Source organism: Andrographis paniculata, unplaced genomic scaffold (assembly GCF_009805555.1).
Source record: "Andrographis paniculata isolate CXL003 unplaced genomic scaffold, ASM980555v1 Contig45END, whole genome shotgun sequence".
NCBI lineage: Eukaryota > Viridiplantae > Streptophyta > Magnoliopsida > Lamiales > Acanthaceae > Andrographis > Andrographis paniculata.
Genome location: NW_026137579.1, coordinates 304,875 through 332,570, shown reverse-complemented (window position 1 = coordinate 332,570; position 27,696 = coordinate 304,875). Strand labels below are relative to the sequence as shown.

General features: G+C 37.8%; 5 protein-coding genes across 9 annotated transcripts; 3 read left to right on the top strand and 2 right to left on the bottom strand.

Annotated features, from left to right (window-relative positions):
• Window positions 1–294: 294 nt before the first annotated feature.
• On the top strand, window positions 295–2,734 carry LOC127251855 (laccase-3-like). The gene is made up of 5 exons (XM_051275763.1): window positions 295–436; window positions 529–680; window positions 763–1,007; window positions 1,201–2,277; window positions 2,379–2,734. The coding sequence occupies exons 1-5, from the start codon at window positions 308–310 to the stop codon at window positions 2,507–2,509; spliced, it is 1,734 nt and encodes a 577-aa protein (XP_051131720.1). The 5' UTR covers window positions 295–307; the 3' UTR covers window positions 2,510–2,734.
• Window positions 2,735–4,434: 1,700 nt separating this feature from the next.
• On the top strand, window positions 4,435–6,621 carry LOC127252232 (laccase-3-like). The gene is made up of 6 exons (XM_051276321.1): window positions 4,435–4,536; window positions 4,655–4,806; window positions 4,879–5,123; window positions 5,225–5,353; window positions 5,437–6,396; window positions 6,481–6,621. The coding sequence occupies exons 1-6, from the start codon at window positions 4,441–4,443 to the stop codon at window positions 6,609–6,611; spliced, it is 1,713 nt and encodes a 570-aa protein (XP_051132278.1). The 5' UTR covers window positions 4,435–4,440; the 3' UTR covers window positions 6,612–6,621.
• Window positions 6,622–6,841: 220 nt separating this feature from the next.
• Window positions 6,842–9,496, bottom strand: LOC127252231 (cation/H(+) antiporter 24-like). 2 transcript variants are annotated; one of them, XM_051276318.1, is made up of 3 exons: window positions 9,205–9,496; window positions 8,120–9,124; window positions 6,842–8,037 (listed from the first exon to the last, which is right to left on the bottom strand). In XM_051276318.1, exons 1-3 carry the CDS (start codon window positions 9,403–9,405, stop codon window positions 6,865–6,867), a joined length of 2,379 nt encoding a protein of 792 aa, XP_051132275.1. In that variant the 5' UTR covers window positions 9,406–9,496; the 3' UTR covers window positions 6,842–6,864. The 2 variants fall into 2 exon arrangements, with proteins under 2 accessions (XP_051132275.1, XP_051132277.1); XM_051276320.1 differs by having other exon boundaries at window positions 6,842–8,019.
• A 384-nt stretch (window positions 9,497–9,880) lies between these two features.
• LOC127251962 (phosphoinositide phospholipase C 4-like) lies at window positions 9,881–14,498 on the bottom strand. Its single transcript, XM_051275937.1, has 9 exons — window positions 13,927–14,498; window positions 12,548–12,744; window positions 12,250–12,385; window positions 11,905–12,147; window positions 11,571–11,803; window positions 11,377–11,494; window positions 10,514–10,657; window positions 10,364–10,450; window positions 9,881–10,280 (listed from the first exon to the last, which is right to left on the bottom strand). The coding sequence occupies exons 1-9, from the start codon at window positions 14,239–14,241 to the stop codon at window positions 9,987–9,989; spliced, it is 1,767 nt and encodes a 588-aa protein (XP_051131894.1). The 5' UTR covers window positions 14,242–14,498; the 3' UTR covers window positions 9,881–9,986.
• A 2,231-nt stretch (window positions 14,499–16,729) lies between these two features.
• LOC127251715 (6-phosphofructo-2-kinase/fructose-2,6-bisphosphatase-like) lies at window positions 16,730–27,559 on the top strand. Of its 4 annotated transcripts, none has more exons than XM_051275547.1 (23): window positions 16,730–17,092; window positions 17,279–17,342; window positions 17,452–17,747; window positions 18,212–18,427; window positions 18,936–19,145; window positions 19,247–19,342; window positions 19,467–19,565; window positions 19,648–19,677; window positions 20,596–20,649; window positions 21,600–21,653; window positions 21,720–21,797; window positions 22,201–22,292; window positions 22,369–22,426; window positions 22,514–22,588; window positions 23,066–23,113; window positions 24,878–24,975; window positions 25,433–25,508; window positions 25,832–25,894; window positions 25,994–26,085; window positions 26,521–26,589; window positions 26,819–26,882; window positions 26,966–27,031; window positions 27,229–27,559. In XM_051275547.1, exons 1-23 carry the CDS (start codon window positions 16,919–16,921, stop codon window positions 27,301–27,303), a joined length of 2,247 nt encoding a protein of 748 aa, XP_051131504.1. In that variant the 5' UTR covers window positions 16,730–16,918; the 3' UTR covers window positions 27,304–27,559. The 4 variants fall into 4 exon arrangements, with proteins under 4 accessions (XP_051131504.1, XP_051131503.1, XP_051131506.1 ...); XM_051275546.1 differs by having other exon boundaries at window positions 19,648–19,683; XM_051275549.1 differs by having other exon boundaries at window positions 17,031–17,092; window positions 17,469–17,747; window positions 18,212–18,287; window positions 19,648–19,683.
• The last annotated feature ends 137 nt before the right edge of the window (window positions 27,560–27,696 follow it).

Below are 27,696 nucleotides of genomic sequence, written 5' to 3'. Positions count from 1 at the left end.
GATACTCATCTCTCCAAAAAGAAAATTTCTGTTTACATACATATATTTAAAATCTAAGCAAATTAAAGGGCCCTCATTAGTTTATTAAACAAGTGGATACACCAACTCCTCTTTTTTTTAGTAGCAAAGATTTCTTGAGACTACTTCAAATTCAACCCCACTCAAATCCAAGTCTTCATAGCAGTTATTCCAAATACAATTTTATTATTTCCTTTTTAATCAATCCCTCCCATTTTTACTATAAATACACACTCTCCCCTTCATCATCAATTTCAACCTCAAAAAAACATAAGTTACTACAACAACAATGGAGGCTTCTTCTTCTTCTTCTTCTTCTTCTTCTTCCTACATTGCCCCGTTGTTCCTATTTCTATTGCAGCTCTTGTTTTTTGCAGCTCCCATGGAGTGTGCAGAGACACACTACCATAACTTCATTGTACGTATTCCCGGCTCCGCTCTCGATTTCTTTGTTAGAATGTCGTCATTCGGTCGATCGATCGATCATCATCCGTGTGTTTGTTCTTTCAGGTTCAAGAAACCGCGGTGAACCGGCTGTGCAAGTCGCATAACATCATTACGGTGAACGGACAGTTCCCCGGCCCGACGATTTCTGCGAGGAACGGAGATTCGTTGGTCATCCGAGTCACGAACCGGGCTCGCTACAACATCACTATTCACTGGTTATAACCGCTAACTCCATTGATGCGTTAGTACTTTTTGTGTCGAAATATGATCCGATGATGATCTTTAGTGTCTCCGCAGGCATGGAATTCGACAGATGAGAACGCCGTGGGCGGATGGACCCGAGTATGTCACGCAATGTCCCATTAGGCCGGGAGGAACGTACACATATCGGTTTACGCTCGAAAACCAAGAGGGCACGTTGTGGTGGCACGCGCATAGCAAATGGCTTAGGGCTACCGTTTACGGCGCGCTCATTATATTCCCTAAGTCGAGCTCCTCGTTCCCTTTCTCGACGCCTAAGATTGATGTCCCGATCATTCTAGGTAAAGTTTGTCAATTCTATCATTAATTATTATATAGTCAACCAATTTACCTTCTCACGTGCAAAGTGGATATACGTTACATACGAATCATGTATATAACTGGTGTACATAACTGATGATAAATGAGGAGGGTGGGTGGGGTTTTAATACTGAATGTTTCGACTTTGATACTATATTACATAACGGTCGACAGGCGAATGGTGGAATAGGAACATCGTCGATGTCATGAGACAGGCGATGTTCACGGGAGCGGCTCCGAACGTTTCGGATGCCTACACGATCAACGGGCAACCCGGCGACTTATACCCGTGCTCGAGCCAGAGCACGGTTAGAATACCGGTTAGCCAAGGCGACACGGTGCTACTTCGCGTCATCAACGCGGCACTCAACCAACAGCTTTTTTTCTCGGTAGCTAACCACAAGCTCACCGTGGTCGGCGCCGACGCTGCGTACAACAAGCCGTTCGCGACCAACGTGATCATGGTTGGGCCGGGGCAGACGACCAACGTTCTACTCACGGCCGACCAGCCGCCAGCTCGGTACTACATTGCCGCGCGCGCCTACGCCTCCGCACAGAATGCGCCGTTTGACAACACCACCACGACGGCCGTTCTCGAGTATAGAACTTCGGCAGGGGGGCAATCAACGTCGTCCCGGCCGGTGATGCCTCAGCTGCCGGCGTTCAACGACACAGCAACGGTCACGGCGTTCACCGGAAAATTCAGGGGACTACCGTCGGTGGCGAAGGTCCCGACAAAAGTTGACGAAAATCTGTTCTTTACTGTCGGATTAGGCTTCGTGAACTGCACGCCGGGGCCGCGATGCCAGGGGCCGAACAACACGAGGTTCGCGGCGAGCATGAACAACGTGTCGATGGTTCTGCCGACGAAGACGTCGCTGCTGCAAGCGTACTACCAAAACACGCCGGGAGTTTTCACTACGGACTTTCCTCCGGTGCCGCCGGTGGTGTTCGACTATACCGGAAATGTGAGCCGGGGGCTGTGGCAGCCAAAGTTCGGGACGAAGCTGTATAAGCTGAAATTCGGATCGAATGTGCAGATCGTCCTGCAGGACACTGCCATATTCTCGACGGAGGATCATCCGATTCATCTCCATGGATATCATTTCTTCGTTGTCGGACAAGGATTTGGGAACTTCAACGCTAAATCAGATCCTTCGAAGTTCAATCTGGTGGACCCGCCGGTTAGGAACACGATCGACGTCCCCGTCGGCGGATGGGCTGTGATTCGGTTCGTCGCAGACAATCCAGGTGAGGGATAATATATATATATATATGTGTGTGTGTGTGTGTGTATCGATCATCTGAAATTTTGTCTGGATATATGGAAAAAATTGGTTGATTGGGTGCAGGAGTTTGGCTGTTCCATTGCCACATAGATGCGCATCTTGCGTGGGGATTGGGGATGTCTTTCATAGTCGAAAATGGCAACGGGAAATCACAGTCCGTCGAGCCGCCGCCGGCCGATCTGCCGCAGTGCTGAGAAGGAAATTCTACCGGAAAAAATGGCTTCTTTTTTTTTTTTTGGTGTCGAATGTTGGTCGTCAGTTTGAGATGTTTTTCACAGATTGGATTATTGCAATTTGCAATTGAGGAATCTGTAATTGATATGGAATTGTACTGGTCTGGTGACTGGTGGTTCTTTTAGAGGCAGAGGCTGTTTCTCTGAATACACTTTATTAATTATTGTCATTGAATGGTTTGCGTTTTGAACAATAATAATTACTTAAATTAATTGAGATATGAATATGATTAGCAGAATAATAGAATAGGGATGTGATGTGAGAACTCAAGTTGTCGATGGGGCTCAGGCTGATCATATCGGGCCTAATCGGCCCAACATTCTATAGTATCCGGCCCAGCCCTAATCGGCCCAATTTCTATAGTATCCGACCCATTGTTTTCTTCAACATTCATGCTTAATGCTAATGATTTATGACACTGTTGCAAAGGACCACAAACAATACAACAGTCCACATACTTCATTATTTTATTTTATTTTCTTAGGAAAACAAAGTATGGTATTGTTATTTCTTCAATTTTAATTTCATCTTTTATCAAGTTTTTTTTTTTTCACTTAATTTTTATGTAATATTTGAAATATATTTTTATTTAGAAAAAAAGGAAGATAATTTGATAGACCCCGTACACAACTTAAATTCTTCGAAAATATAAATATAATAGAGATTAAGGCGTGTTCGATTTTGATTTCAAATTAAAATTTATATAAGCCAATCAATTGAAATTTCAATTAAAATATATTATTATTATTATTATTATTATTTTCAAAATGCTAAATTAAAATATTACTTAATTTAAATTCAAACTAAAATCAAACAAATTTTTATTTTTTATTTTTTACTTATTATTAAAAACATCATATTCAAAACATATCATCTTCATTACTATTTCAACGTAATCCAAAGTAATAAGTCTCTGATTACATAAATACTTTTAAAATATTTTGATACTATTTATATTAACACAATAACTTTTATCAAATACCTATTTTATTAATTCCAAAAGTTTTCAAATTTCAAAAATTCCAAATTGTTAAAAATCTAAACTAAGCCTAAAACATAACTAAATAAACCTAAATTCTATGTATTTTAATCATTTACATTCTAAACTAAAAATTTGAAAAATAGGAATAATTAGCATGACACCCATTATATAAATTAAAATAACAATTTATGAAACTTATTTAATTGATAGATTTTAAAATTAACTTGCGGAGATGTTAGGGTTCCTAACTTTACTTGCTACAGATACAACAATTTATTTAAACCTTTGGTCGTCTAAACCTCAAAGTAGGAATTCTGTAGGCACCTTCCACTCTAACCTAACCTACTATGCAACAATATGCAATAAAAATAAATAATAATAATAAAACCAGTCGACCTCCACATCATTATTTCCCTTCCACTTTTAATCTTCACTGTAAATTTCTTCCATCCTAAATATAGAGATTCAAATTGTTTCAAGAAATTTTATATGTTTAGGGGATTTGTCTTTTGCAGCACAGAGAATTCAACATTCATGTAATATAGTTAAAAGATTAAACCACAAAATACCTTTATTAATGTTTTTTCTACAACAAGAAGAAATTTCCAGACCATTTGGTTGGATGGATTAACCAACATTCCCATCAATTGTCCTGTTTTTTTATGTCCCTATTTGGATCCACAAGCAGACAAAGTGTTAGTTTTCTGTTCTATTTTTTGCAAAACCATAAGTTGCAAAAGAAAGACACATCCTCCCCCACCAAATCCTCAATCCCATCGTACTAGGTTTGGTGCCTTGGTTGACCCAAACCCCCTAACCCCCACCCCACCTCCTAATCATTACAATGTGTGTGTATATATAGAGGGTGTAATCCGTTGCTGATTTCATCCAGTAACCAAGAAAGAAAACATGGCCTCTGTCATCAATCTTCTTGCATACTTGGTTCTTGCAGCATTTCTTTCTTTCTGTTTTGCAAATGCAGAGATTCATCACCATCAGTTTGTGGTAATGTTTCTAAGTACTGTAATTGCATTGAATGATCGTATTGTTATGTATGATTGTTATTTGTACATTTGTGACGTTGTTTTTGGGCTAATTTTATTTCTCGACAAACATAAAACAGGTTCAACAGACGCCGGTGAATCGGCTGTGCCGGACCCGGAGCATCATCACGGTTAACGGGCAGTTCCCCGGCCCGACTCTAGAGGTGCGCGACGGCGACACACTCGTCATCAATGTCATCAACGCTGCGCGCTACAACATCACTCTCCATTGGTACGTATAACTTGTTCATGTCGCATGCTCAGACTAGGATTTCGCCTTTATATATCGTATTTTGTCCCATAGGCACGGCGTGCGCCAAATGAGGACGCCGTGGGCCGATGGTCCGGAGTACGTGACGCAATGTCCTATTCAGCCGGGAGCGAGCTATACGTATAGATTCACCATCGAGAATCAAGAAGGCACGCTTTGGTGGCACGCGCATAGCCGGTGGCTTCGAGCTACCGTCTATGGAGCATTGATTATTTACCCGAAGATCGGTGTCCCTTACCCTTTCGTTAAGCCGAAACACGACATCCCTATACTTCTTGGTAAGAAGAAACTAAAATTATTTGCCTTTCTGATCAGATAATCTTGTCCTATAAAGTAAACGTGCTCGAGAGAGCGAGTAATTCGAGTTTTTGAACAATAGGCGAATGGTGGAACCGAGACATCATTAGCGTCATGCGCCAAGCGATATTCACCGGCGCCGCGCCAAATGTGTCCGATGCATACACCATCAACGGCGAGCCGGGAGATCTCTACCCGTGTTCACGCAAAGGTTTGTAGTCCGAGTTCATGAGTGTGATCTTCTTCGATATCGTAGTAATCTTGGTTAAACTCTGGTGTTTGTTGATGTTTTAGGGGTGAAAAAATTTATCGTCAAGTCAGGGGAGACCGTTCTTCTGCGAATCATCAACGCCGCACTCAATCAAGAACTCTTCTTCACGGTTGCGAGCCACATGCTCACTGTAGTCGGCAACGATGCTGCGTACAACAAGCCCTTTACAACGAGGGTCATCATGATCGGTCCCGGCCAAACCACAAACGTTCTTCTCACGGCTAATCAACCCGCCGGGCGCTACTACATGGCGACACGAGCGTATGCTACCGCGCAGAATGCTGCGTTCGACAACACAACTGCCACGGCGATCTTGGAGTACGACTCTGTTTCATGCAGCTCCAAACAAGGCGCGCCGTCTACGAAGCCCGTGCTGCCTCCGCTCCCGGCCTTCAACGATACCAACACGGTCACTGCGTATACGAACCAAGTTCGAAGTCTGCCTTCCAAGATCGGTAAAGTTCCCGTCCACATTGACGAGAGTCTCTTCTTCACCGTGGGATTAGGCCTCGTGAACTGCATTCCCGGGCCGCGATGCCAAGGCCCCAACAACACACGGTTTGCGGCGAGCATGAACAACGTGTCGTTCGTGCTCCCGAGGAGGACATCTTTGTTGCAAGCGTACTACCAAAACATCCCCGGCGTGTTCACCACCGACTTCCCACCGGTCCCTCCTACCGTGTTCGACTACACCGGGAATGTCAGCCGCGCATTGTGGCAGCCTAGCTTCGGGACGAAGCTCTACAAGTTGAAGTACGGTTCGACAGTGCAAATTGTGCTGCAAGACACGGCGATTGTCTCCACCGAGGACCATCCCGTTCATCTTCACGGGTATCACTTCTACGTCGTTGGACAGGGCTTCGGAAATTTCAACCCCGGGCGCGATACACCCAACTTCAACCTCATCGATCCACCAGTTCGCAACACGATCAATGTCCCCGTCGGCGGGTGGGCTGTCATTCGGTTTGTGGCTGATAATCCTGGTACGAAATCGAACAAAAATCTTGCTCGATAGTCGTTCATTCGCTTGCTCGTTGTTTTCTTACGATCGAGCTGGTTTAATGCAGGTGTTTGGCTGATGCATTGTCACATCGACTCCCATCTCGGATGGGGCTTCGCGATGTCGTTCTTGGTCGAGAATGGACACGGGAAGCTGCAGACAATCGAGGCGCCTCCACCGGATCTCCCGCGGTGTTAGAATACATTACAATGAGTGTGATGATTGTCTTCAGTTTGTTAACTTGTCTGTGATTCATTGTATGGATTAGTTTCATTGTAAGAAGATTGATTATTGAAGCTGTAAGTTGCAGAAAATGGCAATGTTCTTTATCAAATGCTCCTGATTTTAAGGTTTGATCATCTTTAGAGTTTCAGAGACACAATCAATGTACAAATTCAATTCGATCCATGGATACAACAACAAGATACAACATTGTTTGAATACAACAGTTTCAGATCGACCACCATTTGTTGCATACTGAACTGCACCCTGAAGCCTGCTCTTGTCCTCTAAGAACTTGTTGTTGTACAACCAAAACCGAAGCTTGGCTGCTAAAATCCGTCGACGAAATGTAGTCTCCAATCACGCCGAGCTCAGTGTTTTCTCTCCAGTTCGGTAGTCCTTGTAGAAGAACAGGATTGATGCCCTGTTTTCTTCCCACAATCCAAAGGTCATACTCGTCGCTATTCATCGCTCGAATCGCATTCAACGTTTCCTCGCCGTTCTTCACCACGACCTCGCGGTAAACGGATCGATTGTTGCCTTCGTTCTTCACCCAAAACGACGTCACCAAGCCATCGTCGAGCTTCTTCTCCATTTCATCGTCGCCCTTGTTGTCAAGCGAAAGAAATCTAACCACAGTGAGCGATATGGCCTCGTTCCCGGCTGCTCGATCGGCGAACGCAAGGGCCTCTCGAGCGTCTGCTCCCCCCAAGAAAAGGACTACGAAGTGATGCTCCGAACTCATCATAATGCTGCTAAAAGTATTCATGTATGGAATTTTGTCGACTAGGATCGCCACCGAGCACGGCGCGTGCGCAAGAACGCTCGCGGTTGTGGACGGATGGCCTTGCTTCTTGATGCCTCGCTTCCCTTCTAAGTAGTCGGATGATTCGCGGTGGAGCGACAGGGCGATCACGCAAGCTTGCTTCGTAAGAGCGAGCTCACAAATGTCTTGGTACATTGTTCTTTTCGGGCTCTTCGCCGTGTACGGATGTATCTTCATGCATCCTCCTCTAGATTCTTGAAAGATCTTTAAGGCTTTATGGACCGAGCTAGTCGTGTTCGCTTGATCTGTGTCGCCATCTTCCTTTTCATGGTCGATGAACAACGGGTTGGCCCGACCAACGAGCTCCACATGGTGCAATGCGTGGACAGAGAACCGGCGATTCACTGTTGGACTGGAGAAGTCGAGCAGTCTCTTGATGCCGTGAAGGTTTTCCTCGTCGTTAATGCAAGCGATAACTTGGAGCTCGACGTTGTAAGATGTATGTTGTATCGTACGTCGCTTGTTCACCATGTAAGGCCTCGTCGGATCATAGACGATGCTGATTACCGGCACGGCTAGAGCAGTCACGAGCATGGAGACTAAGACCAAGAATGTGAACTGCGTTTGATCGATCATCTGTTGAGGTTAGAACAGCGATGAGAAACGCAAAACACAAAAATCGAACACTATCAATACAAAATCAAAGAAACAGCGATACCTTAAAATCCATCCAATGCACGAACAACAGAAGCTCGACCTCGCCTCGTAAGCTAAGCAACAGGCTGAGTGTGAGCCCGTCCCTCAGTGTCATGTCCAAGTACTGCGACGTGATGAGCGTCGCGATCATCTTCGACGTGTACCCGCTTATGACGATGAAAAAGAGCGGTAGCAGATGAGACCAGTGGTGGCTCAACGTCGAGAAATCCACGATCGTTCCTATATTCATAAACGAACACGGTAGAAGAATCTCCGTCATAATCGTCTCGGCTTTCTCCACGAGAATGGCGCCCAACGGAGGGCCATCCGGGACTGCCAGCCCGAGCCACAAAGGACCGTTGGCGATCGCAAGACCAAACATGTCGGCGATGAAACCGATGACCAAAACCCCCAGAAGTATAGTGATCACATAAATTTGATCCACTGGCTTCCCATCCGGCGTCGTCCGAACAATCCAAAGCATTGCCTGCCTAATGCCGCCCATAATCGCGCCCAAAACGACGATGAGCGAAATCATGTACCACAGAGCTCCTATAGGCCTATCCTCGCCTTGCTTACCAGCCTCGAATATAGTCACGCCAATATTGCCGATGACGTCGCTGATAATGGAAGTCGACAACGCCATTTGTCCCATCTCCGAGCTAACTAAGTTGAACTCCTTCACGATCGGGTAAATAACCGGGAAAGCGGAGATGGCTAACGATGATGTGATCCCCATAAGGGAGAATGGCTTCTCCGTCCCTTCTGGCAAAGATTTTCTCTCCACCATCGCCACCGCAATGCTGCAAACGAGCGGCACGATCACGCCAACTACAGCGATGATCCAATGCTTCCGGTCCACGCGCCTTAGCGTAAAGACATCCATTTTCACGCCGGAGATGAAGAGGAAGTACATGAACCCGATTGTCCCGACATTCCTCACCACATACTCGGCATTGTCCGGGAACATGTTCCTCCGGAACTTCTTGCTATGGCTCAACACCGACGGCCCAATTATAATGCCGCCCTGCGAAACCGAAATCCGGCATAGATCAGATTAGCACAGCTCAAAATGATCGAATTTTATTGTACCAGAAAGTAACTTACAATGATGTTGGAGACGACCTTAGGCTGTCGTAAAGGCTTGAGCAGAAACCTAACAACGTTAGAGATAATAACGATGCTCAAGAGCTCTAACATAAAGAGTGGAAACCCAGATTTTAATGGATTCTGCCCATTGAAAATGCCATAACAATGATCGTGATACACCTTCCTGCATACAATAAGGCTGCTGATATTTGTCGCCATTATTATTACTATTATTATTGTTAATTGCCAGGAAGATCTTTAAAAAAAATGCTTGCTTCCTTTACATTTCTTTTGGAATCAACAATTTACACTACTTGCCAAAAAAGAAAAAAAAAAAAAAAAAAAAAAAGAACAATTTTTTCAAGAACAGAGATGAGGACGATGAATGATGTATTGTGGATGAATCCCATATTGCATGAAACCTAAAAGTGAGATGGGAAGGATTGGACAAGCGCAAGTGTAGTTAGTTGTTTTATAGTATATTTTTAAGTTTGTTAATTAACTAATTAATTTATGTTTTTTTATTATTATTGAGGAAATTAAATTGAAGAGGGGAGACAGTTTAATTAATGGTTTTGTTCTATATTTGGTAACATAACAACAATCATAAGAACTTAACCATAAAAATACACAGCACCAGCATACGAGATGTATCAAAACTTTGTCGATCTGTATGAAAAACCAAATCCAGACAAATCTCACACATCAACACATAGAACTTATTTATTAACTGATCATTTCATGCCCAGGAAAACATTACATAAGCTTCAGAAGCATAGCTCAGCAAAGAACCACTCAAATCAAGAAAAATCGAAACGCATGAGAAGCCTTACCGAATTCAGCTTCTCCCCTTTCCGATCACACAAGGAAACAGATCGAATTCCGGGCCTCAACTCCGAAACCGGAAGGCATGTTTGCCCGCCAAAGTCGTCCTTCTCGTGCATATCATATTCGTGCACTTCAATCCGCAGCAGAGCCAGCTCAGGAACAGTCAGCGGGAAAGTGAATTCCTCGTCCCAGACCGGATTCCAGTTGTCCTCTATCGCCTTGGTCTTTTTCATGGTCTCGTCAGCAGGTGCCCCGGCTATCCCAACCTGTTGGTAGAAGAAGGGTCATGATTAAACAAAAGGTCCAATGGAATCTGAAAATTGTTGTAAGACTTGGGATGAAAGTGTACCCGGACATAGAAGTCGGGCGGGGAGTACAAATCAAAGTGAGTTTGTTTGAAATCCAGGTGCCATCCCTCCCCCATGTATACTTTCACCTGTCAAAATGGATAATTAAGAAAAGCATGGTTCGAAGCATATGTGGACTTTGTTATTTTTACCTTAAGGGTCTTCTTGACGGGCAATTGTGCTTCGGGATTAAACATGTGGTCTGGATTCATCAGCATGTCGGGCTTTTTCACATAACCACAGCCTCCATTAGCCCGGAACATTCCTTGCATCAACCAAAGAGATCTACCATAACCCTGCATTGCTCAAGCACCCTTAGGATTATGATAGTCGTGTGCAATATAATTAAAGGATGTGTTTAAAAATCAGATAGACCAGTTGGGATGCATGTTACCCAGTGACAGTTCATAATTAATCGACCAAATTACAACTTTCGAACATTTATAAATGATGAGGATCAAGAACAAGATACAACAACCAGTCAACCATAAATAGAAATTAAATGCCAATCAAATTCATATTCGAGCACATTTGGCTCGAGGAAAAAGTTTCTTCTACTTTTTTAACTATGAATTCTGATCGAATTCAAGAATATTTCGTATTACCAAATCTGGTACTAAAATGACATTACAGAGCTTCTATCCTATAACTCAAGTAAATTCAACAAACTACTGAAATAAATTTAAATTCAAATTAACAAGTATCTACACAGTTTCATACTGATTCCACTCCAAAATTGAATTTGTGCAATTCAAAGCATTATCATATAGTGGATGACTTGCTAATTTACTTGTAACTCTCGATTTGCACACCCCTAACACAAAAACAATATTTACATGTTTATAGAAGAATTCACATTGCCCTATACATATCTAAAAAAAATAAATATTCCAGTCACTCAACAAAGCCCTTAAAACAATCTTCTTAAGATCATCCTACATTAATTCTGCCTGTTAAAAAGAAAAAAGAGTAAAATGATCGATATGTTATGTATTATCATGAGAGAGAGAGAGACCTGCATGTTGAATGCAACCATTTGAGCCCCATGCAGCCAACCAATTTGAGGCTTGTAATTCGACGAGTTAAATCGTGTTCCCTTTGGATAAACTCTAAGAATATTTTTCTGTGTAAACCTACAGACATTTGAAGAGTCAAAGGTAACAACATTCAATACAATTGTGCAATACGATCCAAATATTGTTGGCGTACCTCACAATCTCTGCTCCGTGAGATTCAGTAGCCTTTTCAAGAGCTTGCTCACTAAGACTTAAGCGCCTCACTTTACCCCGTTCAATCTTTAGGGCTTCCGTCATCCCTCCTTTAGGTTTACCAGCATGAATAGATATCAGACGCTTGTAGGCAAGCCCCTCGTGGCCTCTTGAATCACTCTCATCATCATCATCTTCGTAGTTGTTAGTTATATCTGTCAATTCCTTCTCACTCTGCACAAAAGTTGAACAAATATTAGCTGGAGAGATACTATTGATTAAGTAGGGAGATAAAAAAAAGGATAATAGAACAATTTAAGCTCATTCCAATGTACTTCATCTCTGTCTTCTTGATTAGCAATAAGGCTTGAAGGCTCCTTCCCCCATATATCTTCATCAGAATCTTTTTCCTTTTGCAAACTATTCTCTTTCTCCTTGTTAGTCTGAGCTTCCAGGTATTCCTTTGGAGGTTTTGTGGATATGATTATGCGATGTTTCAAGTCTTCTGGGGAAGGAAATTCTGCTAAGCAGTCTGAGTCGGGGTAGAAAAGCATCTTGCCAAAGGTTTGAGTGAGCATCTAAAAAGTGTAAGGGTAAAACAATTCAAGCCATGTAATGGGGTAAGTAAACTTATGTACATATGATTGAAATTCAGATTGACGTCATCTGCAGATAATCACCTGAGCAACTTTAGCCTGTAGTTTTGGCTTAAGATGATCTTCCAATGTTATTATGACAGGGTAAGGAGAAGCGACGAAGGCATGCTCTTTAATTGATTTTAAGCATTTTATTAGCTCCACTGGAGCTGTTACCGTTCTGCATTGTGTAATTGTAACGTAAGACAATCAAAGGAGGCATAAAAGCAGGAGGACATACGAAATGCAATTTTGATTCTTGTGCTGTCAGGGACGTCACATGTTCATTAAATAATCTTAAAATTGAGTGGATGGAAAAAAGAATCTTGAGAAAGCAGTGCACCTTCCATGCAAAACATGCACATCATCCTTTGTGGAATTCGGCCATATATCAAGTTCTATTACTCGCACTCCCTTCTTCAGCGCCTTAATTACTGGAACATCACTGCAATCGCTTGTGAGCTGATTTCCAGTAAGGTATGAATTATGGCCCGTGTATACAAAATAATGTGATAAAGGAGACGTCATATCTTGGTGGACCTGCAAGGCAAATATGATTCAAATTAGATATACGTAAAGAGGCAAGTTGGAAAGACTTATAGTAATAGAGCCTTTTAGATTGTGCTTCAGTCACCAAGATAACATAAAAGGAGGCAACATCTCAATACTGATGATACAACTAGAGAAATTAATTTATTGATGCCATCACATAATTCAATTCCTTGGTTTGGAGATACGCATGCCACACAACCTTAAAACATATTCAATGAAGTATGGATACAGCTAATGGATAAAGCCACATTACAATTCGACTAAAAGCAGAACAGATTTTCTCCACTAATTATAGTGATGAGGCATTTGACTTGAGACGAATTGACGTACAAAATGCTAAGCCAGAGTGCACAGTTGACTTGAGACGAATTGACGTACAAAATGCTAAGCCAGAGTGCACAGAATACATTCTCTTACAGTTGAGACAATAATAAATATCAAGTAAAATCCGAAACTCATACACAAATGCCAATCTTTTATTCACTTCAACAACATGCCTATTACCTTTTGCTTTAGATTTCGTGTTATATAAGTGAAGAGGGCGTCTAGAAGAGCACAATCAACATTTTTGGGGAATATCCTCACCCTTTTAACTAATGCTGCTAGACCTAATTAAAACGTTTATCGCCTAAATATCACTACAAAACTTTCCTACCACAGGCATCTTTTCATATATCAGTGCTGAGATCATCTCAGTTTCTTTTGAGCTGAGGTCACCAGCTCAACTTAATCTGTTCCCTTAGAGCTTTGACAAGCCGCTAAGCTAATCCAAACATGGGAAAAGCTCAATCAGAAGAACATGGCTCCTGTAGGCCTGGATTTCAGACTCAACACAGACATAAGAACAATCAAAATTGGAGCTCAATCCTTCATACACACCTGTCAGTTTTTCATGGTTGAAATTTACGAGATTTAACTTCTAATTAAAAGGAACAAGAACAATTCATCATCCCAAACACATCTCCACAGCTGACTCTATTCCTAAGGCATAAGATTGGTTCAATCTTTTGATATGGATGTATAATCTGAAACCCCACCAGAATCAGAAAGGAAAACATCATTTTCATACAGTTTCCAATGCCTACATCACTTAAAAATAAATAAATAAATCAAAAATCAAAAGAGCATTCAAGTCAAATCGATATTCCCAATCAGCCTCACAGTGCTTACCTTACTGTTGATTGGGGGATTGAGATCCGACGAGAACAGGAAGTGGTGGAAATCTTCGAGGGTGATCGCGTGGCGCGTGCGCTTAGTAATGTGGTGCCGTTTCTGGACGATCTGCTGTAAGATGCTCTCAGCCTCGGCGGCGGTGGCGCCGCCCTCGCCCTGAACCTCCACCAGAAACCTCCGAAGCTGCTCCGCCGTCATCTGCGTCCCCCCCTCTGCGTACTTCCTGAACGCCTCCTTCACGTCCTCCGGCGGCCCCGCCTCCGTGATCCTGAACCTCCGGGTGAAGCACACGCACACCCTGTAGCTCCCCATCGCTAATCCCGCAACTCCACGCGCCGGCGAACGTTGACTGGACGATTAGATTGAAGTAGTCTTTAGGAGTAATTGAACCGACCTGAAATCATCATCAGACATCCAAATAATATTTATTGTCCTTGGAAGGACAAGGTGGGGTGGGGACGGCTGGGTGGGTGGATAGTTTATGGGGCCCGTTGGCTTCTTCCATTCCAATTTCCATGCGATGCCATGACAGCCCATCCCACAGCCAGAAGTTCCTTTTTTCCTCGATTGACGCACAGCTCATCCTCGCCCTTTATTTTAATTGCCAGCAAACCTATGATTGTCGATGGCCAGTGTCACCTGACAATACAGCTTTGGGAAAGCGACAAACACCGAAGCTCTCTGTCTCTATGATTCCGAACCTAAAAAGTCAATAAATTTGGATAATTCTTCTTCTTCTGCACATTCATACCTAAACTGTGGTGGGTGGTGGAAATGGAGAAGCATCTGCTTAATTTCGCGTCAATGTGCGGTGCGGGCACTGTTTTGGGAAATACGCAGCAGTTCCATTCCGTCATCCTGATCGCCTTTGCTTGGGATGAAGCCAACATGAATTGACCTCCAAATTTATTGCTGAAAACGTAAAAGACAGCTAACTGATCATCCATTTCAAAGGAATGTGCTTGCGGGTTTCAGAATTCGAATTGGCTCCCTAAGCGGAAGTTTTTGAAGAATTTAAAAAAATAATAATAATAAAAATAAAAAATATTTAATTTAATATTTAATGAAAACAAAAAAATAATAATAATAATAATAATAAAATAATATCAAATAAATAAAAATTAATTATATAAACGAATCCCACCATGAATACACGCACTTTATGAATGTTTGGTTGGATATTCACATTAAAAAATAATTGTATTATAATATTAAAATGAAATGAGTTAAAAAATATAAAAGTTTTGTTTCTTTTGCAAAATATATATATATTTAAAATATAATGTATTATATATATTAATTATTTTTATATTATACTTATAATTCTTTATATATATCATATAATAAAACCTCTTTCAAATAATTTTACAAAATAAAATCCTGTTAAAATTTTATTAAGATATTAGTAATAAAATTATTGGGAATAAAGTACTTTAAATATAACATGCATATATTTAACAGATAATAAAAAAAATATTAATGTAATTTTGACTTACAAAATAAATAGTACTCCTGTGCTTGGAAAACTTTTGTAAATTGGTTTAGAAATATAAATTAATAAATAATAGTATTTTAATATTAAAATAATATAAATAAAATGTAAAGTGAAAGAAAAAATTAATAGTTATTAATATATAAATAATAAAATTAAAAAATAAATAAATTATTTTTTAATTTTCTTTTTCAGTCAAAATTAGTAATATTTTATTTATAATTTACAAATAGAATGTTATTAATTTTGATTAAAGGAGAAAATATAATATATTAGAAAAGGACAAAAAGTAAAATTGAACTTAATTTTGATAAATTATAAAAATTTATTTATTATATAAGATTACATTCAAAAAATTACTATTCAAATTTTAATTCAAAATTAAAATAATAAACAAACATACCCAAAAATTTGTTGACTTATTATATTAGTTAATTTTCCGCATGGAGCATTAAAAATTAAATAATAGTGCCTCAAGAGTTTAGACCAACCATGCTTTGTCAAACTTTCATTAACTAGTGTTTTCATTTTCTTCATTTTAATATATATATATATATATTTTCTTTAAATTAGGTCTCACAGACAAATAGGCAAATAGGCTGAATATGTCTGGTAAATAATATAAGGCGAATTTGAACTCATCACCTCATTAGTTTTTTCATTTTTTTTTTCATATCTATGACTTTAATATTTGTATAGGAGGGAAAAAATAATTTTTTTCTACAATTTTTATATTTTATATAAAAAGTATATTTCAAATTAAAATAATAATTTTTTTATATTTTTTAAATAAATTATAGAATAATATTATTTTATTTATAATAAAACTGTGTAATATTTATAAAAGTATTTGACATTTAAATATAGGTAATTAAATATTTTTTATTAAAAATATAATAATAATATTTGAAATAGAGACGCAAAAAATATTATTTAAATATTAAAAATATATTTGTTTGATTTTTTAAAATACAAAATATTGTATCAAAAATATTATGTAAAACAAAATTCAAATCATCATTTTAATTTCAATTAAAACAGATGAACCCTAAACTCTAAAAGGAAAGTTTTTGAAATTCAAAAGAATTTATTTATTTTTTTTTAATTTCTAAATCAAAACAGATGAACCCTAAATACGAAAGGAAAATTTTTTTAAATTAGGAAATAGAAAAAAAAAAAACAAAAAAAAAAACAAAAAGAAAACAGACTGTTAATTAACATTGGAAGAATATATTAATATTATTATTATTATATACACAGTACGATATAGATTCCTATGGATAGAGGGATAAATTTATGCCTTTTCAACTTTGGGAGTTTGGGTGAAGATAGTCAGTCAGATTATGGATTATAGATTATAGATTATCTCTCGATTACGGATGAGAGTAGAGGGAGAGGGAGTACCAACCCCCACAGGCTGTTCCATTCAATTCTTATCGTCATCATCGCCCACCTGCGCATCCTTCTTCCTTCCATCTGAAGAATTTCACTATTATCATGGGCACTGGTGCCTCCAAGAATCCTGATAGTTCCCATGCCGACAGAGAGGAACAGGCCGGAGGCCAACTATACGTCTCCCTCAAGATGGAGAACTACACGCACAAAGGGGAGCTCATACCCCACGTCTACGGTTCCCTACCCGTCGTCGGCTCCTGGGACCCTTCCAAAGCCGTATGTTTTTCCCGTCATCTTCCCCAATTCGATTAATTTGGTTGCCGATTCTTGTCTTTTGTGTGTGTTTTTTCCCCCTAATTAATGGAAAACTTTGCTCAAATGACTTTTTTATCCCTAATTCAACGATCGCATTGTTTCTCCGTTTTCGTTGCCTGATTTACAATGCTTCTGGATATCTATCAGCTCTCCATGGAACGTGAATCGACGTCTACGTGGGAATTGAGCTTCGTTGCACCTCCTAACCACGGTAATGAGCTCCCAGTGTGTGAGCCAGGATCATTTGTTGAATTCCTTTATGCCTTTGTTATTCAGAATCTGATACTTTGGTACGTTTTTGTCTCTCTCATACTGATTAGAGACATTGGATTTTAAGTTTTTGTTGAGACCCAAGTACAGTGATGCCCCCTGCATTGTGGAGGAGGGTCCAAACAGGCAATTGAGTGGGGGTGCATTACAGGGGGATCGACAGTCCGCTGTGTTTAAAATCGGTGATGATGTGGTTCTTGAGTTCCGAGTGCACATTAAGGCAGATAGAGTTTCGCCATTTGATCTTGCAGCAAGTTGGAGAGCATATCAGGAAAATTTTCAGCTATCCAGCGTTCGTGGAATCCCAGATGTCAGCATCAATTCTGTTGCTGAGGACCGTGTTGAGGTAGATTCTGCTCCTTGCTTGTTGAATGCTTTATGCCTTTTTGAAGATCTATCTATCTATTTTGAACTGTTGCAATATTAGCTAGCTGCTTGTTGGTCTATCTCTCTTCATATACTCTGTTCAGAATGACATAGGCATTTTTTAATATCTTATTTTCTCTTTCCCTGTGATATTTAAGAATGTTGAATTGTTCTTCCATGAAGTTCAGTCATGTTGGTGGCTTGAAACATAGTCGTGCTTCTTGATACCAAAGACGACTTGTTGCAGTGCAATATTGCCTTTTTGTTCCAACAGTAGGGATAGCATTTATCAAAGACAGCTTATATTATATGAAGGCATCATCTGTCCTTATCCTAGGATTCAATTGACTCCTATATAATAAAATGATTTTTGAATCTTTGATGCCTTGGCTTACCTATACATTGTAGCTTACTTAAAGTTGTGTTTTGCACTTTCTGATACAGAATGGATCTAGGGGAAGTTTGGAGCTTGATCTGGAGCACTATGTTGTCCCAGCTCCATCCACTTCTGCAAACTCAGGTCTGGTTTATGCAGCTAACCTGACAGAAACTCCTAGGTCACTGAGTCATGTAGGTGTGTTTTCCCGGACTGATGGATCTAGTGGGGCATTACATAGCCAAAGAGATACTGGTGTTTCTGTTGATCGACCCGATTTGCTGGTGTTCTTCTTTTCCTTTTTCTGTCATTTGCGATTTGTGTTTGTGTGAATGCTATGTGTTCTTGTATATGGTGTTGTTATTTGTGTTTCTGAGTTCTGCCACCTAATTAACAAATCCAATAGAAATAGGAATTGCCAAAGATATCTAAGACAGTAAATTCCTATAGAGTGAGGTTTCCTAACCTGGAATGGAGATGGTGGTTATTGCATTAATTTTACACAAAGATTAGTTTCTTGAATTTTGGTTATGAATGTATATCTGTCCATTGTCCAAGAAGCTAATTACAATTCCTCTGTCAAGACAACTTGATCCCTTTTCTACTTCCTCTTACATGAAAAAAAGAAGTTTCCTACTTTGACAAGAAAGAGGATCTCACATTACATGCATGTGACTTATCTATAGAATGTGTGTGATTTTGAAGTATACTTGCACAATAGTTGACCTGGAATCCACTCTGGAGTTTTTTCTTTAATATATTCATTATGTGAATGTCATGACTTTATATCAGGGGATGGAAGTCAGTGTCCCCGACACATCAAAGTTGTCTTCAGGATCTGGTTTGGTTGAGTCAAAGTCAGTTGGAACATTTTCTTCCATGCAGAGACAAGATAGTCACAGAGGACTCTTTGTGGATAGGGGGGTTGGATCTCCTAGATTAGTGAAATCAGCTAGTGCAACGACTTTCTCTGTTGATAACAAAATTGATTCAGATTCTAAGGTCTGTTGTAGCCTGTACCATTCAATATTTATCCTAAAAATACAAATAAATGTCTACCCATCCTTATGTATACCCATAGCTCAATCAATTGTGTTTTTTAGAATTCCATGCCAGCTGCTGCTGGAGCTGTTGCAGCTGCAGCAATAGCAGATCAGATGCTTGGACCAAAGGAGGATAGACATCTGGCAATTGTTTTGGTACTTTCCTGATAATCTAGCTCTTACTTAGTACATTTAATGTCTCTAAGGGGTGCTTGCCGAAATTGTTATTGTTGCACATTCAAATGCCAAAGCTTCCTGATAGACATGATCATTTCTACAGGTTGGGTTGCCTGCACGTGGAAAAACTTTCACTGCAGCTAAACTTACTCGGTATCTTCGTTGGTTAGGCCATGACACAAAGCACTTCAATGTTGGGAAGGTAATATATGTTGTATTATTATTTTTGTCTACTCTTCTCGATGATATTCATGAAAGCTGATATTTAGTTTTTTTTACTGCAGTATCGGAGACTGAAACATGGAGTTAACCAGGTCCTGGTGATATTTCTTGTCCTTTTTCTCTCTCAGATTGTTTCACAAGTAGAAATTAATCTACAATTTCTTGTTTGGCATTTTGAGGAAGTGTCTATGTACATATTTTTCTAAAAACTATTTATATTCCCCGTGTCTCATAATATAAGTCGTTTTGAAGTCAAAACGTTGTCTCAAAGAATATATCTGTTTATGGAATTTTAAGGCAAAAAAGTTACTTTTGTTCCAAGTTTTCCCTATTTATGATAGACTCTTGCACATTCCCTTATAGTTTATTCAATTTAATCGCTGTATTTAAGTGACAATAGATTATTTCTTAGTATGTAATAAAATTTCTAAAGTGGCATATATCATGACACGGACGGAGCAGCAGCTAGTAAAGATACAGGCTCAGAAGCTAATGACTTTGGACTAAGCTCGAGACTGTATTAATAATAAATCAATTGTTTCTCCTTAAACTCAGTTTTTATTTATTTCTATATTAATATTGTTTATTTATTCACAATAATTTGGCTTCTGTGCAAGGATTTACTGTCAACTAAGATGTGGGCTTTACTTACTATAGGTAGACTATTAAGGAAAGCTTCAATGTTTAACAAGTAACTGTTTTATTGCTTCATCACAATATATATTTTTGCTGTTGGAAGAATGCTGCTGCTATAACGGCAATGCAATCTTTCCTTAAAATGCTTTTTATCTCAGGCTCAAAAGTATTCCTCATTAATCATTTCATTGGTCTAGATTCCATCTCCTCTGAGCATTGGATTTCATTTTTGAAAACGTGCCTGGTTGCTAACCACCATTGGATTCAGAGGGAAAAGTAAATTTACAAAGACAGTGAAAGTTGAATGCAATGTCTCTTTGAAGCTGTAGTATTTGGATTGAACTGAATTCTATAGTTCAAATTTGTTTATACAGACAGCTGACTTTTTCCGAGGCGACAATCCAGAAGGCCTGGAGGCACGTAATGAGGTAACTTTACCAATAGAACCTTCTAGAATTAAATTTCCACGTTTTGCATATTGATACCATTGTTATATTTGGTTTAACCTTGTTTCCTAATACAATCATCTTCTATTTAATTGGGTTTATTTATTATTATTATTATTATTATTATTAATTTAATTTTTCCTCTTGGCCCTTTCTTTCTTGTTTTATGGGGACATATAAGTTGGTCTGAGATTCAATCATTCAAACTCCTTTCCCAGTTGTTACACCTTCTGTTTTGGGAGTTAAACTTCATTTTTTTGTGTCTTCCTACATTTTAACTTTCAATGATAAACAAGATTAAAACATTTATTATTCGCATCACCTGTATACTCTTCTTCATTTCATTGCAATGTACTAGAAGTAGGTAAATAAAGTTATGTCGGCCACATGACGAAAAATGTGTTTCATTCTTTCATCTTGCTCAAGTTATATGATGAATTAAGTAAGCCATTAAATGATATTTCAAGATTGATTTTATGATATCCTATTGGTGCTATTGTGTGAATCCATTAAATGAATATTTTCTGACATTGGATTAATCTTATGGAACAAATTTATCGTCTCACCATATGCAGATAGAGAAACCTGTATGGATTTATAATTATGGGTTCCATATCTTGTGCCTGTGTATTGCCTGCTCAGATTGGGCATAAGGATTATGTTTGTCTAAATCTCAGGTCTTCTTGATACAACAGTGACTAACCTTTCTGTCTCCAAAACACATTATGTTGCACATTGATTGGTACTGGCAAGTTAAAAATATTATATCGATGGCTTTCTTTGTATCTTCAAATGAGAGTTGTATAGTGCAAAATGCAACCTTTGAATCTTTTTCTTTTTTCCTCTTGTTCATGTGCTTTTAGATTGTAATTTATGACTTATGTGTTGACCTTTACCCTTGGACATATTTCTAATTTATGACCTCCTATTAGGTAGCAGCACTAGCCATGGAGGATATGATAGCTTGGATGCATGAGCGTGGCCAGGTAGTTCTCTCATTTTGTATTGTGTGCTTGTGTTCAATCCTTAATGTATTTTCTAAATACTTTTAGGTTGGCATATTCGATGCTACAAACAGTACCAGGAATAGGAGGAATATGCTTATGAAAATGGCTGAAGGCAAATGCAAGGTACATGTATATTAATATTCTTTTTCATATATGATTTGACATGCTTGGGACCATAGATGGTTGTATGATGCTACCGGTGTGGCAAAAATGATTTAAAAATAGAATGCCATCTAGCTGTTGTGAGTATGTCATCTTTATTGAGTAGCTATTTGCGAGTATGGCATTGAACTTGGTGCATGGTCCTTGTATGCATTAGAATATGACTATAATCATTCTGTCGGAGTTTATATTGTAGGAAACTCTATACGATCACCTGGTCTGATTTGCACTTTTTGATGACTTATTCCGAATGAATTTTCATGCCATGCTTGCTTCTAGGTCTGCATAGATTTCTATGTTACTCTTAGAGTGAGCAGAATCTCACTGCTAGATCTATGTTATATTGTGAACTTTTCACTTTCAGATTATCTTTCTGGAAACAATATGCAATGATCGAAAAATAATTGAAAGAAATATACGACTCAAGGTTCAACAAAGTCCAGACTACGCTGAAGAGTATAGTGCTAACATATTTCCTCATTATTTTCTTCTGCTATACTATCAACAAATTGTGATTCATAGTACACTACAGGCCAGATTTTGAAGCTGGGTATAATGACTTCAAGAGCCGACTAGAAAATTATGAGAAGGTAGATATATAACTGTCAGTTGTAGTTTTTCATGATGATCATGCGGATAAATGTTCTTATTTATTCGTGGTATTCTTTTTCATTCAGGTTTATGAGCCAGTGGAAGAAGGTTCGTATATCAAAATGATTGATATGGTCAGTGGTCATGGAGGACAAATACAAGTAATCTCATTTCCTTTGCAGTTTTACTGATTATTATCATTGTTCCTAATTCACTGGACTATACTTAGCCAGAGTTCCACTAGAACTTGAAGTGCGTGTGAATGCATGATTCTTGCACGAGGCTAGATCTTGATGATCCAATTAATATTAAGATAAACGGATCCTATTATGGTGGGATATAAGTATAACATTGGCTCTAGAGATATTTTCCTGCCCATTCAGCATGACTATAGGGATAAGATTCGGTATGGTAGTAGATAAGGGTCATCATTATTTATAGCCAGGGTTATGATTCTCTGAATAGCATAAAATACCTTACAGAAATAATCATCATAGTTGCTTCAAGGTTCCTGGACGTTTTCTAATGCAATATTAACTGCAAATCTTTTGTTTAGTTTTTTTTTTTTTCACCTTCAGGATGAGATGTTTCATAGTTGTCTAGTTGTCTTACAAGTATTATGGTATTTCGTGAAACAGGTGAACAACATTAGTGGCTACCTTCCTGGGCGAATAGTATTCTTCCTGGTATGTTGATAAATCATTTCTTGAGATTTTGCTTATTTCTCCCCACTCTCCAAATTCTGGTGATCTTGCTTCATTATGTTACAGCTTTTTTTTTTTTTTTTTTTTATGACGATAATGTTACAGCTTTTAGATACATGCATTGTGGTTAATTGCTTGATTTAAGATCTTCTATGTGAATGGATTGCTTGGTTCGGGTTTTCTCATATTTTCTTTTGATGCTGTAAATTTTCCGTGTTCTAAGAGAATCCAACCATTTCTAGAAGGTTAGATTTTTAGTTTACATTTTGTTGAAATTCGGACATAGTATTGTGGTCTAAAATTTTGAAATTGTTTCTTTAAGCATATTAATAAAAGATAGAAATGAAAAATTGAGAATATATTTTAGGTTCAGGGAATAATAGTCTTTTGAGTTCTTTGAGTAAAAATCTCTGGTTGATAGTAGAGATTTCGGAGAGTGAAATCTATTTATATTTTTAAAAGAGAATTAAAGGAAATCAATAGAAATATAAAATATTAAAATTCATAAACTAGATTGTTGAATATCTAAAGATTTTTTAAAATCTAAATTAAATACCTCGTACTTTCTAAAGACTTTTGAAATATGGATTGAATACCCTCGTACTTTGAGAATCTAAAGAAATCCTAGGGATGGGTCTACTGGAGTTACTCACTTCAATCAATTAGCGAAGAATTTGACTGGATACAAAATCATTGGTGCTCGATGTAGTGGTATTTTTATGAGAATTCTAATTCTGGAGGATTTTTTTTAGATTCTCAAAATATATGGGAATTCAAGCTGGATTTTTCAAAAGCTTATAAATTTTTTTAAGGTATTCAATACAGGGTATTATGTGTATATTGTATTCTTAATAATGCTATGGGGAATCAAGTCAGTAAAATATAGCTGGGTGAAACACATCCTTAGATTTTCGGAAGTCTTTAAAAATTCTCAAATATTCACTACAGATTTAAAAGTATTCAAAAGTTTATAGATATTAATACTCCATGAATTTTCTTTGATTCTCTTCTCAAAATATAAATAGATTTCGCTATTTCCACTAACTATAGGTTTCTACATATTCTCTCAAAGAACTTAAAAATACATGATTAATTTTCAATGTCTAATTTTTATCAACATATTTAAAGAGAGAATAATCTGAAAATTTTGGTCTATTTTTTTTATTCTATTTTTATATTTTGATAAAAATAAAAAATTGGATCAAAATAAAGAAAATATATTTAATATTTTAATTAAGTGATACTGATAAGAGGCAAGAAACTAGATATATATATAAAAAGTTTTAAATATTTTAAAATTTTATATATAAAAATTAATAACAAAAAATATTATATATTTTTAAAATAAAAAAGTAGAGTTGCTCAAACAGTTCGATCGGTTTCAGTTTTTTGAAAGGTCAAACTGTAACCAAATTTTTTAAGTCACGGTTTCGGTTTGCACTTTTTGGTTTCGATTGAAGAAAGAAAATTAAATAAGTAAACAAACAGTAGCCATGATTAATTTTCAGTGTAATGTGTCCCAGATGTAAGAAGTATCATCGTATTCTATATTCCTTCACTCTTCCTGGATCAATTATGGTCTCTTCAACAAAAATTATTGTATCTGTGGCCTTTTGTCTGTGTATTAGAGTCTATAGAGCTTTCTGAGAAACATTTTGAAAACAGTAATGCAGTAGTTTTTCCTTCATTAAATATTATGTCAAAACACGTTTCCTCTTAGCTTTTTCATCTCTTCTTTGATTGCAGGTTAACACGCATCTGACACCCCGCCCAATTTTGCTTACGAGGCATGGAGAGAGTTTGGATAACGTCAGAGGACGAATTGGGGGTGACAGTGTGATCAGGTACTCCCATACATGAAATATGAAGACAATGTATGCCTTCCTTTGTGTCCACACAACATTCTTGTTTTTGCTAAGTATAACTTTTGTATTTTTAGATAGCTGCGATGGCTCTCCAGGAAAGTTCTCCAGTAAATATGAGACCTACCTTGCACTATTAAAATTCTCTCATTTTTGTTTCGGGTTATCTCACTGGCTAGTTTTCATCTATTTTATTGGAAAATTAAATAGATAAATATTTTGAGAGAATAGTGAAATCTGCATGGTTATGATTATGGTAGATAATTCTCTCAAGGTCTTTTATTGTGATACAAAAAATTGAAGTTCCATTAATGGAACTGGAGAAGTTACCTAAGAAAGTAATCCATGTGTAGATTGTATTTCTGAGTTACCAATGCACATAATGAGCATTCATATTCCATGTTTAACGGTGCACCTTTTTTCCTTTCGTTGGTTGCAGCGATACTGGAGTGGTTTACTCCAAGAAACTTGCAAATTTCATCGAGAAACGTTTGAAAAATGAAAGGGCTGCCTCTGTAAGTATTGCAACTGATATATTGTTTAGGTTTTGTAATAGCTGTTAGTTTGACTTTAAGATTGCTAAGCCATATATGCATGAATAGTTGAGATTGAGAAAGGTACTTCTTTGTTGTTCTGACAATTAAATTTTCTGAAATAAATATGAAGTTATCTTGTGGGTTTAGGATGAGTTGTATGTATTTCATCTTTCGCATTCATAGCTGCCATACTTGCACATTTCACCTCATTTTTTCACATCATCCTACTACAAATTATTCCAGTGGATGGTGAATCCCATATTCCCATCCTTGTTTTTTGATTGTTTTTTCTTGTGCCCTAGATATGGACTAGTACATTGCAGAGAACTATTTTAACAGCAAGTCCAATAGTTGGATTTCCAAAGGTAATTTTAGATTAGGCAAAGATTTCTTGGACATTGGCAACCAATAGTGTTCCTGGAGCTAATCTTAAGTTTTTCATCTACTGTATATACCTTTTGAAGATACAATGGCGTGCACTTGACGAAATAAATGCTGGTGTATGCGATGGGATGACCTATGAAGAAATAAAGAAAAATATGCCAGAGGAATACGAGTATGGTTCTATCTTTCTCTATCTACTTTTCACATCATGATCTTTTCTATCTCTAAGTTACTTCAGCTCTCTCATGGAAAGATTCTAGTTAATTAATCTGATAATCATCTAGTGCCTATTGGACACAAGAAATTGTTGTATGCTTTTATGGCATCTTCATTGTTGGCCAGTAGTTGAATAGAAATATAGCAGTTAATTTGCATTCTTGGACAGAAACTGTTAAGCATCTTATGTCCCTGATAAATCAAGCATTTTTTGGTGATCCTCTGTGAATGAAGATGGCACGGTTCTCTTAAAATGCCCCAATATACTATTCAATAAAATGATTATTTTTTATTCTTGATTCTACTTAGATAGTCTATGCCATCCATTGTTTCTTTACATTTTGTATGTATCTTTTTGTTTTGAAGTTAATTTTGATTCGATGCATTCTAGATCCCGCAAAAAGGACAAGCTAAGGTATAGATATCCTCGCGGGGAGTCTTATCTTGATGTTATACAAAGGTAATGTTGAGCGGTTTAATGAACTATTTCACTCCCATTTTCAAACTATGTTTTATATATTGAAATAGTTTTCTTTTTTCCTATTAAAAACCATCATATACAAATACAATACAAAATTTTTAATTCAAAACATCATATTTTATATCTATTTTCAATTAAAAAAATTTAAATCCAAAACAACTCAAATCACGACTTGACACACCTTGTATTATTATTCTTCTGTTTCCAGGCTAGAGCCTGTAATTATTGAGCTGGAACGGCAAAGAGCTCCGGTTGTGGTGATATCTCACCAGGTCCGACCATTAACAATTTCCTCTTTCTTACCAAAATGCATTATGTTTGGGAGATGAAACAATATATTTTGGGCATATTTCAGGCAGTGCTGCGGGCTTTATATGCTTATTTCGCCGACAGACCTTTGAAAGAGATTCCCCACATCGAGGTAACACAAGCACGGCTATCACTAACACAGTATTCACAAGTTATATTACCTTATATGTCTCCAAATGATAGCTATTCGATTTAGATTAAGATGCCTAATCTCATTAAGATTTTCTGCACAAATGTGAAGCTAACTGCATTTATATATTTCATCACCTGAATTAAAGCAATGAAGCTGACCACATTCATTCTTAACAGATGCCGCTCCACACAATAATAGAGATACAAATGGGAGTCACCGGAGTCCAGGAAAAACGATACAAGCTCATGTGATAGCTGGTATTGCATTCCCAATTCACAAAGAACACTCCTGCATAAATATAGATGACATGAAATGATAAATCCCAATTAAATGAATCAATATTTCTCTCATTGTAGCACAAAAACATGACACTAACTATTGCTACTTGTGTGTTTTGCCTCAAATCAAATTACACTTTGTTGTTAACAGTGTCTACTTGTATATAATCATTACTGTCATGTTATAAGTACAATTTAATTCCTGAAATTAATTAAGTTTTTTTGCCTTTGTGCTTGTTTACTGATAATAGCGCTGGGGATTGATTGAGCCTGGTCCAATTTTTGCCCCAAAACATATTACTATCTTCTATTGAAAATTAAATATGAATTTAATTGCTCCTTATGAGTTGTCTATGTAGTGTGAAG